The 18,270-nt window shown below is 43.7% G+C and overlaps 1 protein-coding gene across 1 annotated transcript in view; it reads left to right on the forward strand.

Annotated features, from left to right (window-relative positions):
* Nucleotides 1–18,015, forward strand: part of GDPD4 (glycerophosphodiester phosphodiesterase domain containing 4) — a 37,740-nt gene extending 19,725 nt beyond the window's left edge. Inside the window, exons 5-17 of the mRNA XM_015617673.3 lie at nt 2,354–2,413; nt 4,175–4,273; nt 5,750–5,843; nt 7,387–7,532; nt 8,021–8,103; nt 8,977–9,127; nt 9,813–10,037; nt 10,860–11,017; nt 13,156–13,303; nt 14,414–14,496; nt 15,969–16,054; nt 16,524–17,295; nt 17,551–18,015. Of these exons, the coding sequence (XP_015473159.1) occupies nt 2,354–2,413; nt 4,175–4,273; nt 5,750–5,843; nt 7,387–7,532; nt 8,021–8,103; nt 8,977–9,127; nt 9,813–10,037; nt 10,860–11,017; nt 13,156–13,303; nt 14,414–14,496; nt 15,969–16,054; nt 16,524–16,555 (1,365 nt within the window). The 3' untranslated portion in view covers nt 16,556–17,295; nt 17,551–18,015. The remainder of the gene's footprint in view (nt 1–2,353; nt 2,414–4,174; nt 4,274–5,749; nt 5,844–7,386; nt 7,533–8,020; nt 8,104–8,976; nt 9,128–9,812; nt 10,038–10,859; nt 11,018–13,155; nt 13,304–14,413; nt 14,497–15,968; nt 16,055–16,523; nt 17,296–17,550) is intronic.
* Nucleotides 18,016–18,270: the final 255 nt, after the last annotated feature.

The following is an 18,270-nucleotide window of genomic DNA, read 5'->3' on the forward strand; positions in this document are numbered from 1 at the left end:
GGCTGGTCTGGTTTCGCTTGTGAACACCATACCCTCTTTCTTAATGATGGCACCCAGCTGGAACCTGCAAGCCTGCTTCCATGACCTTATTGTGACCCAGTGAAGTATACAGACTTCTGCCCACCAGCCACAAGTAGCTGAAGAAAATGCTGCACAAGAAAGCACTAGCTGTCTGACAACCATGCTCTCCATCCACATGCATCATTGTCATTTTTTCACACAATCAATTTCAATTAATTTAGTTGTTCAATTACTCCCCAAGACAATTTTCTCACCCCTATTAGGGCTAAAAGGTTACACTGAGGGGTCTAATTACAGAACTGTTTATGCTCAGTGGAGAAGAAAAATATTTTCTTGTTTAGTCTTTCAAACCCCAACATTTGCCTCTCTGCAGTTCAACCATGTTTTTTCTAAGGGTTGTGACTGTACAAAGTAAAGAGGTTCAGATGCTATGTGGCCTCTTCATTCATAGATGACTCATAGAGAGGACTCAAAATAGTACATTGACACTGAAATCCAAAATGTGACCTCAAAACTCCACCCCTAAGAGACTGGGGTACCAGACAAGTTGCGAGTTTTTGCCATAAAATGAATGAACATAAGGATCTGAATCCAGCTGCTGTGAACATCTAAGTGAGCAGATGTTTCAGGTGAACCAAATGTCTAAGTGCCTACCTGCATGTCCTCGTAGTGTAGGTTCAGAGCCTGCCCACAGCTCACCAGGTAGTATTGAGATGATTACAAGGTTGTTTCCATGCTGAAGTAGAGTGGAGTTATGCGTCTGCTGTCCACCCGTTGCAGCATAACCTCATAGTCAATGCAGCCATTCAGAAAGAGCGAGACAGAAATTAAATTCTCATTGCAGTGAATCCATTTCTCTTGCCACTTACCTTAATCACCACTTTGCAGGCAAATGGTGGAGGGGAGACACTTCCACACCTCATTTAAAAGAAGAGAAGAATGCAAGAGTTGGAGGTTGTAAGATTCTGGGAGATGATGGGATTGGCAAGAGGGAACTTTACTCTAACTTTGGCTGTATTAGTCAGAAACATACTGGTCACCTAAGCCCTCATGCCTCTGTACTTATGTTAGACAATTCCAGAAAGTGTGTGGAAGCAATTTGGAGTAGACAGACCAGTGAGAAGACACAAGGGAATAAAACTGTATTAGTGAAGATTTAGGTTAGAAACTGGGAGAAGATTTTTCACCCAGAGGATAGTTGGGCACTGAAACAGGCTCCCCAGGGAAGTAGTCACAGGACCAACTCTGTCTGAGTGCCATGAGTTCAAGAAGTATTTGGACTATGCTTTCAGGAACATGGTATGATTCTTGGTGTGATTTTGCACAGGGTCAGAAGATGGACTTTGATGTTCCTTGTCAATTCTTCTGGCTCAGAATGTTCTAAATGCTTGGCTTTACTGTACACAAGGACCAAGTCTTTGCATAACATCACTTGCAGCAAAAGACTAGAGTGGCTTTTTGCTCTCATTTTTTCACCCTGAAATAGCTTATTTAGATGGAGCTGATTTAAGATCTTTAGAAGTATTTCAGTTCTCTCTCAACTGGCTCCCATGTTACTCATCATGTCATACTGGGTGCATTTACTCCATTAAAGGAATTCAACATGTCAGGAAGCACTTGTATTCACTGCTGAGTTTATCATAGAACCGTAAAATGGTTTGTGTTGGAGGGGACCTTCAAGGTTATCTAATTCCCACCCCTCTGTCATGGACAGGAATGTCTACCACTAGACCATGTTGCTCAAAGCCCTACCCAACTTGGCCTTATATCTTGCTTCAAATTATCATGATCCTAGAAAGAGAGTGTGTTTGTAGATGGATAGGAAACTTACTTTCACTTGCTTTTGAGTTGCAGAAAAGAAGATCTTTTTCCCCCAAATCTATATGTCTTGTTTTCATACAATCCCATTATCCTACAGTCTGGAGGGATTTGCATCATAAATGATACTCCTCATTGGAGCACTGAAGTCTACTAACATACTTTTCTCTAAGCCCTGATACCTGACGATACTGATCCCAAAATGATCCTTTACCGTGGTTAGGAAGTTTCCCCTGGCATTTAGACTCCTGAGGATAGATCTGTGCATTTTCACAGCAGCAAAGTTCTTTTTCGGGTGAAATTCATCTCCAGACTCGCTGGTTACTTAGGTATAGAATTATGTGAAGAAGCTCTGCATGAGAGCTGTGGACTGACTTACTTCATTCTTGGCGTCTTGGAGTTCAAGACCTAGTGTAAAGTAACTTGTCAATGCAAAAATAATTCTAAAAGTGCCTCACTGGCACGCATCACCTCGTTCCACCAGAATGCATACAATCTCTTCTTGATTTTGCAGGTCCTTGCGATGTGTTTGCTTGCAGAAGGCCAGCAGCTGTACCTGCACTGGAGTCACAAGGTAGGGAGAGCCAGGGCTTTCTGGTAACTCTATGCTTCTAATGGAGTCTGTGCTGTTTCTTTGCACAGGAAACCTCTTAGACTATGGGAGAAAGGAAGAGAGGGAAGAGATTAATCTTACAAGATTGAGATACCCATGAAAATGATATCTCCACCTGAGCTGATCACTCAAACTCTTTTTGCACTCAGTGGAGGGAAATGAATCCTCTTCACTGCAATTCATCCAGCTGGTCATGGGCCTCTAAATTAAGATGAGATGAATCACACTCAAAGAACCTTTTTTCTCCAATGACTCTAAAAGGTGCCTGCAGTGACTCATTCAGGTGAAGATGTCTGTATTTGACACATCTACATATGGTAAGATGAAGTCAAAAGCAAAGTTTTCATGAGAAGCACTGCATGATTTTCTGGAGCAGACCCCAGCAACAGTGTAAAAAGTGTCTGCTCTCTCTGCAGGAGAGAAATATGGCTTTCCCAAGGCATCCTGGTGCTTTATGCCGTTTGGTCTTTGGATGGTTCCTTGGGATTGGCCAAGGCCAGGCTGGATGGGGCCCTGAGCAACTTCATCCAGTGTGTGGCACCCCTGTCCATGTCAGGGATGACCTTTAAAGTCCCTTTCAACCCAAACTGTTCTATAGTTCTTAATTCTATTCTATGGTTTGGGAAATGTGTTTTGGAGTTTTGAAGATGCAGAAACAAATTATCAGGGAGTTGTTGTAAAATTGTATTAGAATACTCTTAAGTAGTTTTTGAGTCTATGTGAAACATTTGAAAATGCTTCTCTATCCAATGCAGTTTAGGACACGATGCAATGTGATTAGAAAGGCTGCATTAGGAGGAAAGAGCTGAACATTCAGCTGCTTGATCCTGTGTTTCTTCATTTAAGTAATGGAAACTGAATGATCTTTACTATTGAAAAATGGGTTCCAGAAGAACCAGAAAGTTGTAGAACAATTTGTAAAAAAAACAGCCAAACAAAAAAATTAAAAAGAAGAAAAAAAAAAAAAAAAGAAAAAAAAAAAAAAAAAAAAAAGAAAAAAAGAGGCATCATTGGGTGCAAGAGATTAAGAATAGATTATTAAAGTATTGATCTGTAGAAGATCCCCTGAAGAGTGGTTAGGGCCTTGGCACAATTTCCTTTAGTTGTCAGCAGAAAGATTATATACCAAGAAGTGTCTGCCATTACCACAGTGCTGGTACCAAATCAAACAAGAAGGTGAAAAAATGACTGAGACACTGCCTCACCTTTTTGGTTAAAAAGTGAATGCTCATCTCTTTATTATGGGAGGCATTATTTTTGCTGAAGACGGTTACAAGGCAGCTCACAGAACAAGGAAGCTGTATTGTTATCACTTTAGGGTGGGATTTGTCACTTCTGAGTTTAGAAGTGATGAATTCCTTCTGCAAGTTAGGGATTCAATATAAGCTGATCACCTAAGCTCTGTCTATATCAATAGAGAGAGATTCCATCATAATGCAAACAGGAATGGATCACCTCTGAAATTCCTCTTTTCTCCACTGATTACAGACAGAATCCTGAGAACTTTGTTGAGTACCCAGCTCCTGAAATCAGTCCTGCCATACTGATAGCACTGTGGATTTGGTTTTAGTCTGATTGTATCTCTATGTCTCTGACCTGGCACAGTCCATCTCATGCATCTGAAAAAACTTTTCAAGCTGCTTAAATTAGCTGTGACTTAGATGGATGGCATACCCTATGCAGAAATGCTGAAGCTGATTTATGTCTTCTTTGTGTCCCCAGATTGGTACTTTTCTCGTCCTTGGCTTCTCTATCTCAGCACTCTTTGCATTATCTATACTCTGGAGAGATCACCGGAAAACTGTCCGCCTGTCATTCCAGGTAAGAGGGGTTGGGGGTCTATTTGAAAGAGCAGCTTGTTTATAGAAGTATTTTGTGACAATCAGCAGAAGATACTCCGTATGGTGAATGTTTTCCACATGTTTTTTTGTTAGCAGGCCATGCTCTGAGTAAACTTTTATTATTATTTAACATTTCCTGTTGGGGGAAAGGAAGCCAAGGCCTGAGGTTGAGTTTCAAGCTATGTGATGTAACATGTCTCAGTTTGGAAAGATACAGAAAGTTGCAACCCTTTTTTTTTATTCTTCCCAAAAATGTAGGTGTTCTGTTAAGTTTCAGCTGTCCAGGACAGGTAAATCACCCCTTAGGTTGGTAGGTTTTCCACGGCAAGAACTTTCTCCCTCATCCCTCATTCAAATCTGATGGTACATCAAAGTTTCAGTCTTTTGTGACTCAGAAGAGTTTAATCTCCTGAGGGCATGAGTACACTGAGTTTTTGGGGAGCAGGTGGAGAATGCTGGTGTCAGGTGAGACAAAATGCTGGATGCAGGAGGTCAGAGTTCATGATTGCTGATCTCCTCAACTCTCACCAGCTCTGAAGGTGGAGGCAAGAGCTGTCCTGTGCTGTTCATTGTCTGAGCATTCAGGTCCACACTTGTATTGGGAAGGAAGAGGCATGTAGCCTTTCACTACACAGCTGCTTTGCAGGATCCAAACCACTCTACAGTTCAATGATTCTGTGCTATTTGGGCCTATTTCCTCTCCCCCACGTGTCTTAGTGCTTGTGAAGGCTGGGAGAGCAATGCAAGTGGACTGGCAGAGGAATTGAAAACATGGTGTTGTAGGGTGTGGTTAATTGCACATTCCTGTTCTACAATTCGCTAACCACTGGGTTGTGCACTGGCATGAGAAACCATTGGCTTCTCCTCCCTGTGACAGACACCAGGGGATGTGGACGAGGAGAAGGAGAGACAAGAGCCTTTGGGTTCCCTATATGTGCTGTTTATTTCAGGTGACCATGCCCTTTGAGATGGCCTCCTGTTGCTGTTCCCAAAGGACATGAATCTCTTGTAGGTACTGTGTCATGTCCATTAGCCCTGCAAATCCATCTCAGATATTCTGGACATCTCAGGTGGCACCTCTGCTTGCACAGCTGAATCCTGGTTCTGCTCAGGAGATGTTGGTATCAAGTGTCTGGGGCAGACAGTGTCACATGCAGTAACTTCTGTGACTGCTGCATTCTTCAACCCTTCCAGCTTAGAGAATTGAGCATCAGGACTAAGAAATAGGAAAGGCTTGCATCTTGAGAGTTGGGTTTTTTCCCTAGCACATACTTTAGTAACTGTCAGTTCTAGCTGGAATATTTACCATGGGGCTCTGATGAGCATGAGAAGATGATGGACTGGTTTCTAGTCCAGGAGCCCATCCAGGTGTAAAGGCTGTAGCTCTGATGGGGATTGTTTCCATCTATCTCCACAGTTCATCCTTTGACTAAAATCCTTTTCTTCTCTTTGCCAGGTCACAGCTCCTTATCTCCACATAGGGGCAATTGCCATCATGGTCCTTCTTGCCTGGCCTGTGGCTCTTCATGCCATCAGAGCAGATAAGAAAGGTATGGCAGCTCTGGTTCCTGCTTCCTGTATGATAAAAGATATACACGAGCATGGGAAAAGAAGCATGCAGACCCCTTTCCACCCACACCTGCACTCCAGCTGGAGAAGACTTTCAAATTCTGCATCTCCCAGGGAAATTAATAGGCCTGGGGCTTGGGCTGTGCACTGCCCTGTTGCTGTCCCAGTGTGTCACTGGTTTGCATGTTACCTTGCACTCTTTTTGCCCTATACTGAGGCAGTGGTGGGCATTGAGACAGAGGAGACAGAGCAGAAGCACCCATGTTCTGAGTCATGAGTGAAAATTTGTTTAGCCCTCTGCAGGAGAAAGCAGCCAGTGGCAGCTCCTTGGGTGATTTTTGCTTTCTGTGTACAGAAGGGATCTCCAGTCCAGTCAGACAAACCACACCTCAGGAGAGATCAGCTGAGATAGGGAAAAGATCTTTTTGATCAGTTCCTAGTGTTATCTCATGGGAAGTTCCTGCCTACTACTAGCAAGAATGACCAAATGTCATAAGGATAAAGCCAGATGCCAGGAACAACTGCAGAAAAACCTGTCTGGGAGTGTCTGTTTTTCTCTCATTGTCTCTCCATAGAGCCAAAATTACCTTCCTGACAGCCATCTTCAGATACTGGTTTGCAATAAAAATCACAGACAAAATGGACTGGTGAAAGCATTTTGTTTCCCTGTCCAAGGCTTTTCTTGTTGAACTGCAGCTGGTGAGGTTGAGGGAGAATACACAGGGACCCTAGGCTATATACCACCATGCTTGAGGTACTCCTAGCTTAGTACATCATCATTTTAGCGTAAGTCCAAATTCCTTCCAAGCCACTGGCACAGAGGGATGGTGGTACCCACTCAGGAAAGAGGTGGTGGTGCACAGGTGCTCATTTCTCAGAAGAACTGTTTTGGTCCCTGAGGAGAACGACTCTGGGGGCTCTTGGGCAATGTGTCAACAGACTCCAGAGAAGACCATAGATAATGATTTGGCAAGTTTCTAGGTACAATAGTCATGCTCTTAGGGTCTGTAGGATTATCTAGGTCACACTGAAGGTCACTAGCAACTATCCGAATGAACCAGGGAAGTATTCCAAGTAAAGAGATGCAACATAGTTGAAGGAGAGGTACATCCTCTTCTTCATTGTGACTGAAACTTCAAAATAGTGCTTGTTCTCATCTGAGTAAGAGAAAGTTAATATCCTGCTGTTGAGGATTGTTTTTCTACATATGGGGGTGATTTCATTGCACCATGTCTAAACAAAAAAAAGAAATAAAGCCATATCTTGCTGTCATGCATAGTGGGATGTAATTAAAGCATAAAACCTGCAGTCCTGACTTAGACAGCTTGCATCCTTGCTTTGACCAATATGTTTTCCTGGGTTGCATTGTTCGGAGAGAAAGTGAAAATTAGGAGAAGGAAAGGAAAAAGGGATGGAACAAAACCAAAAAGCTACTTAGCTGGAGGACTATATTAAAAGTGGCAAGGCAGACTCATATGTTACGATGTGGATTAACTCTAGCCTTCCTCCTTCAAATTCTTTCAGTTACTCAGGTGATAATTGTTGGTCCATACCTGGCTATCCTTCTCTTTCTTTTCTTGATACCTCTGGGGATGTATTCTCCTTGCATCAGAGAGATGGGAACACTTGGACCAAAGCCAGCCCTCATTGGACACCGTGGAGCACCAATGGTAGGTCTGAAGAGGTTATTTTATGTCATTTCTTCATCCTGTGTGTTGCTGCTTCATCGTTGTCTTCTGTTGTTTCTTTGTTTTTCCCCCATGAAATCAGTTTGGGGTGGGAGACATTTCTAGTCATTGGGACTGCTTGCCAAAGGCATTGCTACATGGGTTTGCTTACAAGGAAAACACTGTTCCTGAGGGACAAGACCAGGCTGAAAGGGGCCCTGAGCAACCTGGGCTAGTGAAGGATGTCTCTGCCCTGACAGGGTGATTGGAACAGGGTGATCTTAAAGGTCCCTTCCAACCCAAACCATTCTATGATTCTGTTATTCTTCTACATGATGGGTTTGGCTAAAGTGGAAGGAAAAAACAATAGACTTTAACAATATAACGATGCTCCCTTAACAAAAAACAGATGCTACAAAGAGGCAGAAAGTGTTTGCAGAGTCCTCCAGAATGTGTTTGAAAATTATCTGCTCATGTGCCTTTTTGTTCAGCTGGCGCCAGAAAACACTGAGATGTCATTTCTGAAGACGATTGAGCATGGTGGGGATGGTCTTGAAACAGATGTCACAATAAGGTGAGGGCAAAACATCACATCTCACAGAATATGTGCTGCTTCTTCTAAGAGCTGTCTTTGGAGACATGCAGCTCCAGGACACTGGGTTTTACTGATGGCTGGGACAGGGTCCCTCCCCTGTCATGTGATGTCAGGGGCTGTAGGGCATGGTTGCTGTCAGGCAAGTCAATAAGCTGCAGCTATTGATTTAACAATCGTTATTTCTGCAGTGTGTTTTAAATGCTTGGCAGAGTATAAAAACAAGTCCCTACTCTAGTCTGACTTCCAGGTCACAGTGAGGGTTATATCAGTCTACAAACCAACAGAAAATTGTGTTCAGATTTGTGACATTTCCCTAATTATTAAATTTTTAATTGCATTTGGTGAACCCATTGCCGTGAAATGCTAATATTCTAACATTCTGTGCAGGATGAGCTGTTTCCAGGCATTGAATGAGAAAAACACTAACATTTAGATTTTCTACTAAACTAGACATTTCTATAAAAGAAAATTTTGTGTTTCCATCACTATCCATTCAGAATTCAGTTCTCTGAAAACCACAGAAAGACTTTGATGTCAGCAAAAAGAGATTCCAACAATAAGTTACTAATAATTTTTGAGGGAGTTGGCGGCAAAAAGGTCATCTCCTTCACATTGCCCTTAGGGAAACTGGGGCACAGAGAAGCATGACTTATGTGAGATCCTCTAGAAGTATTTAAGCTGGAAATAACCTGGTGTCTTGAGCCTCAGCGTTTGTCCATATTGCACTCTCTGCACTAAGGAAGGCTGTACTTTTGCATTCTCTGTGGCCCACATGTTCTGACCTGGCTTGGTTCTGTTCATCCTGTGAATGAACCTGCTCCCCAGGTGACCTGAACTCTTGCTCTCTGGCAGCTATGATGGGGTTCCTTTCCTCATGCATGATGACACCTTGAGAAGGACAACTAATATCCAAGAAGTCTACCCTAATGACACTGATAAAGCTGCTTCATCATTCTCTTGGGATGCCCTGCAGAAATTGAATGCTGGAACGTGGTTCCTTAAGGTAAGCATCATAAAGGGCTGGAAGCATTCAAGGTCAGTTGGACTGGACTCTAGGCAACCTGATCCAGTAGGACACATCCCTGTTTATTGCTGGGGTCATGGACTAAATGAGCTTTAAAGGTCTCTTCCAATCCAAGATTTTCTGTGATTTCATGACTGTCACCAACTAGATGTAAAAGAGACACAAACTGTCTATATTAATTAACATCATCAGTGTTAGCAAAGGAACTGCTAGTTGAGTCGAAACTCAAATAAGTCAGTGTAAATCCTTCAGTTTGTGTCTCTTTACTTTGTTCAGTCTGCCTTCAGGTTAAGAAGACCTGTAACAATTGGCTGGTGGGTGTTCTTGTGTCACCTTATCATGGCAGCAGCAGAGTTCATGGGCTGCGGGAAGGACAAAATAACTACTTGTGCAATGTGCTATTTATCACATTCAGAACTAACAAGGTGGGACAGAGAAGCACAGCAGAGATAGCTTTGAACTATGCAATTAAGATCCCAGAAGCAATGTCCTCACAACCTGGATTAACTTCCCCCATTTCTTATGTAGAAGAAATAAGAAAAAGAAAATATCCCCACCTGTTGAAGACTGACATCAAACTATTTCCCTCTTAGAGATGCAGCTGGCTCCCAGAGCAAACTGCCTGATTTATTTCCTTTTTTTCTTTATACCTGTTTATTTCTAGAACAAACCATTTTTAGGGATGGGCTCGCTGTCAAAGGCAGATCAAAAAGAGGCAATGAATCAGTCCATTTACACGCTAAGTGGTTTTTTGCGCCTCGCAGACAGTCACAATAAACTTGTGATATTTGATCTCTACCGCCCTCCAGAGAAACATCCTTACAGAAACTTGTGGGTCCGCAAAATCCTGGACGTCATCCTCAAGGAGTCAAAGATTAAACGCCATCTGGTAGGGTGGTCTCACTCCATATCCCTTTTTCTTGCTCTCCTCATTGGGACTTTGGGACATACTCTGCATGATTTCACCTGCATAAAATTGGTCCACAGCATTTCACTTGATTTAAAAGGCATCATTTGGCGTATATTCCTAATATTAGTTCCTCAGAAGGTTCACAATGGTGTAATCTTTCAGCAGCAAAGGAAAAAAGGCAGTCTATATACAGCTGATGCCTTAGCCCTTAAACAGCACCCCTTTATAAATATAATTGTCAGTCTATTTCCTGCTACCCATGCTTGTTTTATACATTGCATAAAAATTCCTGGCTTAAATTAAAATAAATTGTGAATCTTTATTGCCTTCCTCACCCTGGCAGTGGATGAATGCTAAACTCATGGGAATCATGTTATGTACTCATTGATGCCTGGGGAGTTATGCTGATCTGTATCTGCTGAAGATCTTTTCTTCCATGCTGGAAGAATGGTAGAACAGAATATTTTTGATTGCCTTTTCCATAAACTAAAGCTTTTCATTCATTTTCAACACTGCATCTTTTGTTGGGCTGTGTGAAACGTACTCACTGATTTCCAGAGGATAAGCAAGGAACAATGGATACTTATTTCTTGATAAAAGTGACTTACAAGTCCTAACCATCTGAATATTCTGAAGTTCTAAGCATCTGAATATTATTTGATCATTGGGAGAAACACCATCTGACAGGCTGGGTTAAGCCCCTCAAGACGTTATCTTTACTGGGCTTGTGTGAACAGTGGGGCATATTAGGATCGTGAATTTTTCTGCTGAGAATTCACTGGTTCCTCTTGTCACCTGCAGGTCCTGTGGCTGCATAACGGAGTGAGGTCCTTTGTTCAATCTGTTGCTCCTGGGTTTCAGCACACGATGGGCAGAAAGGCACCAATAGAAGACCTAATAAAGCACAATATTGTCAAACTCAATCTGGTCTACACTGACATGTCCAGTGAAGATATCCGGTAGGTTTCAGCCCCAGGTACAATCTTTGGGGTGCATCTGGACTACATTTGCCTCATGCATGGGGCAATGTCTCCCTCCAGTGACCAGTTCCAGAGACTATAACATTTTGAGAATAGGTCGTTCAGATCAAGTAGCCATCCCTGATGTATTTTAGGAGTGACAGACTGCAGATCACTCCTCCTGTTCATTAAGAGGTGGCACATGTAATTAAATCTGGTTGTCCTCAATTCCATATTGACAAGGATCTGAGGATATCCTGGTAAGAACAACACAGCTGTATCCCGATTTCTTGTCTTTTTATTTGTGCCATCCCCCGTCCAACCACCACTGAATGAAGGAGAATGAACAACTATTTAACCTCCCATGGCTCTTCCAACAAACACCAGTGCTGTTTTGAGGGACTGTCACCCTCTTGTAGCCTGTGTTTTGGAGACATCATTTCCTGTCTGTTACTATCAGTACTCTATTGCATGTGACACACTGAAAATGTCATTTCTATGATGAAAGGCTCCACACTCATTGCAGGAGTTCCCAAAATGCTACTCTGACATGGCAAAATAACCCAACAAACAACCAAAAAACCCCCAGCATTACCTGTCCAACTCTCCTTCTGTAAATAGGATTTTTTTCTCTTTCCAATGCACAAAACCATTGAAGTCTAGTTGAAATTAAAATGAAAGGAAAAACTTTAATCCTTTGGACAATATTAATGTTCATATTTTCTCAATTATAATTGTCACAGGATGTGAAATAATAGAATCATAAAATCACAGAATAGTTTGAGATGTAAGGGACATTCAGCACCATCTAGTTACAACCTCCCTGCCAGGGGCAGGGAAGCTCCCACTGGACATGATTTCTCACAGCCCCATAGCCTGGCCTTGAAGACTTCTAGGGATAGGGAGTCCAAAAACTCTCTGAGCAATCTGTGCCAGTGTCTCAACTACCCTCAAAGTTAAGAATTTTTTCCTAATGTCTGATCTAAACCTTCCCTCCTTCAGTTTAAGGCCATTTCCTCTTGTCCTGCCACTCAATGCCCTTTTTAAAAGTCTCTGTCCATCTCTCTTGTAGCCCATCTCAGCACAGGAAGGTTTTCTAAGGTCTCCTCAGAGCCTTCTTTTCTCCAGCCTGAAAGGCTATAAAAAATCATAGGCAGATCCACTTGCACAGGTCCTAGGTAGATTTCTAAATGTTGATATTGATGATACATTACTTTACCTTTATATAAAGAATGAACGTACTTCATATTAAGTTTCAATATAAAGCTTATAATAACTTGAGAAATGATGTGTTAATGGAGTGACTATAACAAACTTGGGTGGCCAGCTTCAAGGATTAGCTCAGCTGGTCTAACCAACTCAGGTGCTCTAACCAACACCAGCATTAGGGGTTCAATCCCTACATGAGCCATTAACTGAAAAGTTGGACCCTGTGGCCTTCTGTGTCCCTTCAAACTCAGGCTATTCTTTGATTCTGTGGTGGTTTGGAACCCAGTGTGGGGAGATTATAGAATAACATGAATGGTTTAGATTTAAATGATCTCTAAGGTCATTAAGGCCATCAATCCCAGCACTGCCAAACCCACCACTAAACCATGTCCCCACCTCTAAATGTTTTAAATACCTCCAGAGATGATGAATTCAGCACTTCCCTGGGGAGCCAATTCCAAAGCTTGATAACCCTTTCCATTAAGAATTTTTTCCTAATTTCCAAGGTAAACCTTCCCTGGTGAAGTTTGGATCCAGTTCTTCTTGCTCTATTGCTTGAAGATCTTCCATGCTGAAAGAATGGTAGAGCAGAATATTTCAGTTGCCTGACTACAGCCTCCTTTATAAACTCGTTGTTACATTGATTCATGAATCAATGTAGGCAGAAGGATTAGAAAGGTTTTGACCCTTTGGGCATTTTATCTGCATTTGTTTCCAGCTGTTCAGCTATTCTGTATTGACAAATTGTTAATGATTAATTATTGGCTGGTTGGCTTTCCTTTATGTTCCTTATCTAGGTCCTAAAGTAAGCACTTCCTACAGAAGATTACAACCATTTCCCATGATCTTCCTGAATCTCCTTGAGTAAACCCGAAGGAAGTACTAATCTCCTTGCTCAATGAAGGTTGTTGCCTTTTGGTCTTTTAAAGGAAATATGCTGAGGCAAACATCACCACCAACTTCTATGTGGTCAACGAGCCATGGCTCTATTCCCTGGCATGGTGCTCTGGGGCACACTCTGTGACCACCAATGCCGTCCACTTGTTGAAGGATCTCAGCCAGCCACTCTTCCTCATGGTAAGTGGAAGTCTTCTCTGTCTCAGGGGTGGGAAATAGGGTTGGGATGTTCATGATTACCTTTGGAGATGATGGTCCAGTTCACACATGGATAAAGCATCCTTTAAGGATCCTCTGCATAAGAAGGACCTGAGTTCAAACCTGGCTTACTGGGAACCTTAAAACCACTACAAGTATTACCGTACCCTTCTCTCTTCTCCTGGCTCAGGATGAAGCACCCTACTTGTTTGGATTATCACCTTGGGCTCTGAGATAAGGGAAATAAGTCTTTTTGACACTTGTGCAGGAAGAAAGGAAGGGCCTTTGGGGACACAAGCTGATGCATGAGGATTTCCAGTTCTAAGCTTTTCAAGCACCTTACTGATGTCAGAAGTTTCTCTTCTTCCAGGGAGTCCCACTGCCCTTGTCAAACTTGGTCTTGTTCTGCAAGTCCAAGGGAAACAACCACAGAAATAAACCTTCTTTCTGGAAGGAATTTTCACATAATTTCTCTATTTATTATTCTGCCTTGGACAACCTGTAGAACCAAGAAGCACCTGAGGCATTGGTCACACCAAAATCTCTTCAAGCACTTTAACCAGTTGTCTTCACAGTCTTGAGTTAGATTTTACAATGCTCCCCTCCAGAGAACTGCAGTGTTTTAGTCCATTCTAAGTTTGAGTGGAGGTCCAGTAGAAGGATGAATCTTCAGATGCTCTCAGACTTGAAGTGGAAGCCACCCCAGGCTCTCTGTGGTGTTCAGTAAAGGGCAGTTTTGCCAGAGGAAATGAGATACCACCAGTTGATATTATATTTGGGGTAAAGCTGAGAAGTGCAAGACCTGCCTTACTAACAAGAGGTCTCTGTGGCATTCACTGTGATATGGTAAAATCTTCTTGGCTACACAACAGACTTGCTTTTATGAACGAGAATGATTTTGCACCAGGACCCAGTGGTGAGTGGCCAATTTGAGATGCCACCAAATGCTTTAAACACCCAAGGGATGTTACTGCAGATGCAAACCAGGCAGCTGAACAGCCATGTTCAATCAGGGAGAAAGTGTTTGAGTAACTTTTTTTGCAAATCTTGTGGTCCTTGGTGGTAGACACAACCTGTGTTGTTTTCTTACAGACTCCACAGCAGTACAACATCATGTGGATCCTGACAGATCTGACCTCTGCATTCCTCATCTCACTCATCTTTGCTCTGCACTGGTAACTACCAAGTTGTTAAGGGCCATCCTAACCTGACCTTTTGCTCCAGGTGGAGGGAAAGAGGGATGCTTTCAGGTGACTTGAAGGGTTAAAACTACTCTTGAGAACATAAGCTTTCTCTTCTGTAAAGGGAAGAAGGCCCTGAAAGTCCCCCAAAACCTCCCTGTTTCTCCTGCTTGCTCTCATTTTCCCTTTCCATTTTGGCAGCTCAGGCATTGTCTACTCTCAGGATTCAGTGGAGAACAGGCGGATTTATAGTAGCAACATATACCAATTATCAAAGCTGGTGGGCTGAGAAAGGAACAGAGTTTTTATTATTACTATTTTTATTATTACTATTTTTATTATTACTATTTTTATTATTACTATTTGAGAGTGTTTCACTGGACTGATAGGAAAGTTCTCAATGTTAATATTAGAGCACCCCATGTCTCTCTGCACATACCAGAGCCCCACAGGAAATCCATCCTCTGACACAAAAGTGTCTGACCGTGTCACAGACACCACATTTTGTTTCCTTTCGCTCTGTCAAAGATTATTGGGAAATCTGGGGTTCACAGAACGGGCACACTGCAGCTGCTTGTGTTTGGCTGCTGGATGTTCTTCTCTGCCACAGTTATATGAGGAACGTGCCAGTGCAGAAAGTTTGGGAAGCCCCTGGGTGAGCACTCTGGACTGCTGCTAACTGTGACTTGTTTTGGTAAAGGAAAAGGCTGGAGTGCTAATATTTCTCTGGGATGGTGAAAAAATTATTTAGTAGCACTTTGACAGTGATGAACTAGCAGCTGTACAGGCATTTTTGCTGGGCTTCCAGGCTTTTCCCAAGGCAAGGCGGTTCCTTCTTTTCCTTTCCCTCTTACCGTTCTCTGCTCTCCTCAGGTCCCGCTTTCCCCTTGTCTTCAAGACTGCAGGTTTCAGGGTGGTACAGAATCACCCCTGTAAAACATCACCACCACTATCAGACCTTGCCATGCCCAACTCCTCCGGGATCATGTTCATGTTGTGTGCATTTCCCAGGGTCCTGTGGATGCTTCTGGTCCAACCAAACAATGGACTCATCTGGAGTGACCTTGAAGCAAGGGCATCCCCAGCCCTCCTGGGACCAAAGGGCCATTAGCTGTGTCTCGGTGCCCTGTGTGGTCTTGTCAGGTTTATGAGCTCACCAAAATGACAATTTCTAAATTTTCCTGTCTGCTTTAGAACCAGTGTCTGTAAACATTTTGGAGGCTTTAGAGCTCTTAAATCTTGCTTAGAAAACAGGGCTTAGTCAGGAAGTTGCCTTCAAAATGCTGCTGCACACATGAAGAGTGGATGCTTAGACATCCGTCATGCACCTCTCTCAGTAAGGACCTGAGAAAATCCCAAAATACCTGCCCTCACAAAGTAGGTAAAAGCTGTCCAAGGCAGCAGAGGGCCATGAGGAACACCACAGCAGGCAGTGGCCTCTGACCCACTTTCTCTGGCCCATGCAGGTGGCGAGAGAAGAACTTCTCCTGCTGTGCCCAGGACAGTAACCCAATGATAGAGAGTGGTGGCACCTACAACAAATTCAAGACAGGTGAGCAGGGCAAGGAGAGCAGCTGCATCCTGCTCAGGGTGGTCTCTGTGGGAGTACTGAGATCCTGATGGGTGGGTTGGTGATGCGTGTCCGTACTTATAAGGAAGGTTATGAGGAAGGATGCAGTCTGGGTTACCTCAGCCCCAGACCCCATAGCAGCTCAATCCAATTGGCCCTGCTTCTAGCAAAGGCTGGGGCAGACACCTCCAGGTGTCCCCTCCAATACTCATTACTCTGCAGTACTGTGAAAAGAGACTCTGGAGGCACTGAGCACTCTTGGTTCTGCCAGGCAGGGTGGGATTGGCTGAGGACCCTCCCATGCACCACATTTCTGCACCCGTGGAGCTATCATCCAGACAAAATGGCCCAACCTGGGCTGCATGCATTTTCAAACAGGTTCTGTTTGCTCACAGTGGCTGTCAGAACAGATGCAGATGTTTGGTAGCTCACTGTGTGTCTCCTTTTCCAGAGCTCAGTGACATGCCTGCTGTCCTGGCCTGACATGGGCAGAGAGGGGACATGGACCTGCTGTCTCGATGAGGCCAGGGAGACCAGCTGGTGGGGGCTCAGATCTACCTGGTGAGGAGGAGCCATTTGCCTTCATGGCCCTGCTGGAGATGAGCACCAACCTTCTTCTCCTACAGCTTTTCTCATATTCCCATGCCTGCCAGGGATCCTTGGGGTGTAGGAGAGCACAGATGGAGGTGTAGCCATGAAGAATCTGTGTCTTGTGGTGAGATGCAGCAAGCACATGGGAGCCATTCCCCCATTTACTCGGGACCATGGGCATCCCACAGGGTTATCATTCCTGCTGTGTGTAAGCCCTGTTTCCACACATGCTGTGAACATCTGAGCATCCTCCAGCCCTCCTCATTCTCAGGTGCCCAGATTTCTCCTATCAGACCAGCCTCTTCTCCACACACTACCTCCTGCCCTCCCCCCTTGCAGGTGTCCTCCATCCCCAAGAGCACACAATGGTCAGGTGCTGCTGGCTGGGTCATTACAATCCGTACCTTTCTATAACAGAGGCAGGGGCAGCCTTGGTTTTTCCCTTTCTCCACTCTTGCCCTGCCGTAGCCCAACAGGCCAATCTCCTCCCCCTGTCAGTGAGTGAGGGCATGTCATTCCCATGGGGGCTGAAGGACTTTTTAGTGTCTTGGCCATGTAGCTACTGGGACTCTGACCAGTAACAACCACTTTTCTTCAGAAGGATCGAGCTGTGTGTGAATTGGTCCTACCAGGTATTTGCTTTTTCCTTGGAAAAGTCTGTACACCTGTCCTACAGCCTGGGATTTATTCCAATTTTCATTTCTCCCAGTGGCTGCTGGCACACAGTGGGGAGGGGGCCTATTCTCTGTAAGGGAGATGTAAACATCTCTCAGGTTTAAGCCATATCTTTCTACTTGAAGAGATAATAAGAATATGTTTTTATGTAAATTGCAAGTGATGTTTTAAATACATTTTATCTCACCTATCCTGTTTTGTTTTTATTTCAGCAAACTGGGAAAGGGAAAGAATACAGTAGTCTTTACTTGATCCAGACTATAGACATACATATAGCCTTTTGTTAAATGAAGTGATCACAAGTGAGAGAGCAGCATGAAGTTTCAGAGTTATCTGTGCTGAGAAACATCCAAACCTTCCCAAGCTGCAATTTTGGAGTATTTTGGAGGCTAGAAATGCAAAAAATGAAGATTCTCCTTTGGAAAAAAGTTAAAGGACTGATGAATTGTTGTAGAGCACCTCCAGATCTATGAAATATGGGGAGTGGATGGAGTTAAATTCCCCTCCCCATGCGTTACACACATAGGTGGTTCATAACTTTTCGTGGACACCACGTAGGGTATGTGAGCAGCAAAACTAGGTCGGGAGTGTGTGGGTTAAGCATGCACCATGGGCTCCTCAGCCTGTGCCTTGGTGTTCAAGTGAGGGGTTTGGCTGTGGTTCCCCAACTGCTGCCTTTAATATGCATTGGGGAAAGCCACCTCAGTGCTCTCTGATCCATGTATCCAGCTGCTGCTTGGCCAGTATGCACTGGTAACTCCCTTTACTCACCCCCCCATCCTCAGAAGCCTTCCCTAGGGAGAGCCAGGCCAGTTAGACCTGTGGTCCCCTTGAATGCCTTACACTCTGTCACATCTCAACTACTATTTTCATTGCTTCACAGCTAGCAAGGTCTGGCAACCTCGTTAAGCACATGGCTGGTCATCTGACTC

Source organism: Parus major, chromosome 1 (assembly GCF_001522545.3).
Source record: "Parus major isolate Abel chromosome 1, Parus_major1.1, whole genome shotgun sequence".
Classification (NCBI taxonomy): domain Eukaryota; kingdom Metazoa; phylum Chordata; class Aves; order Passeriformes; family Paridae; genus Parus; species Parus major.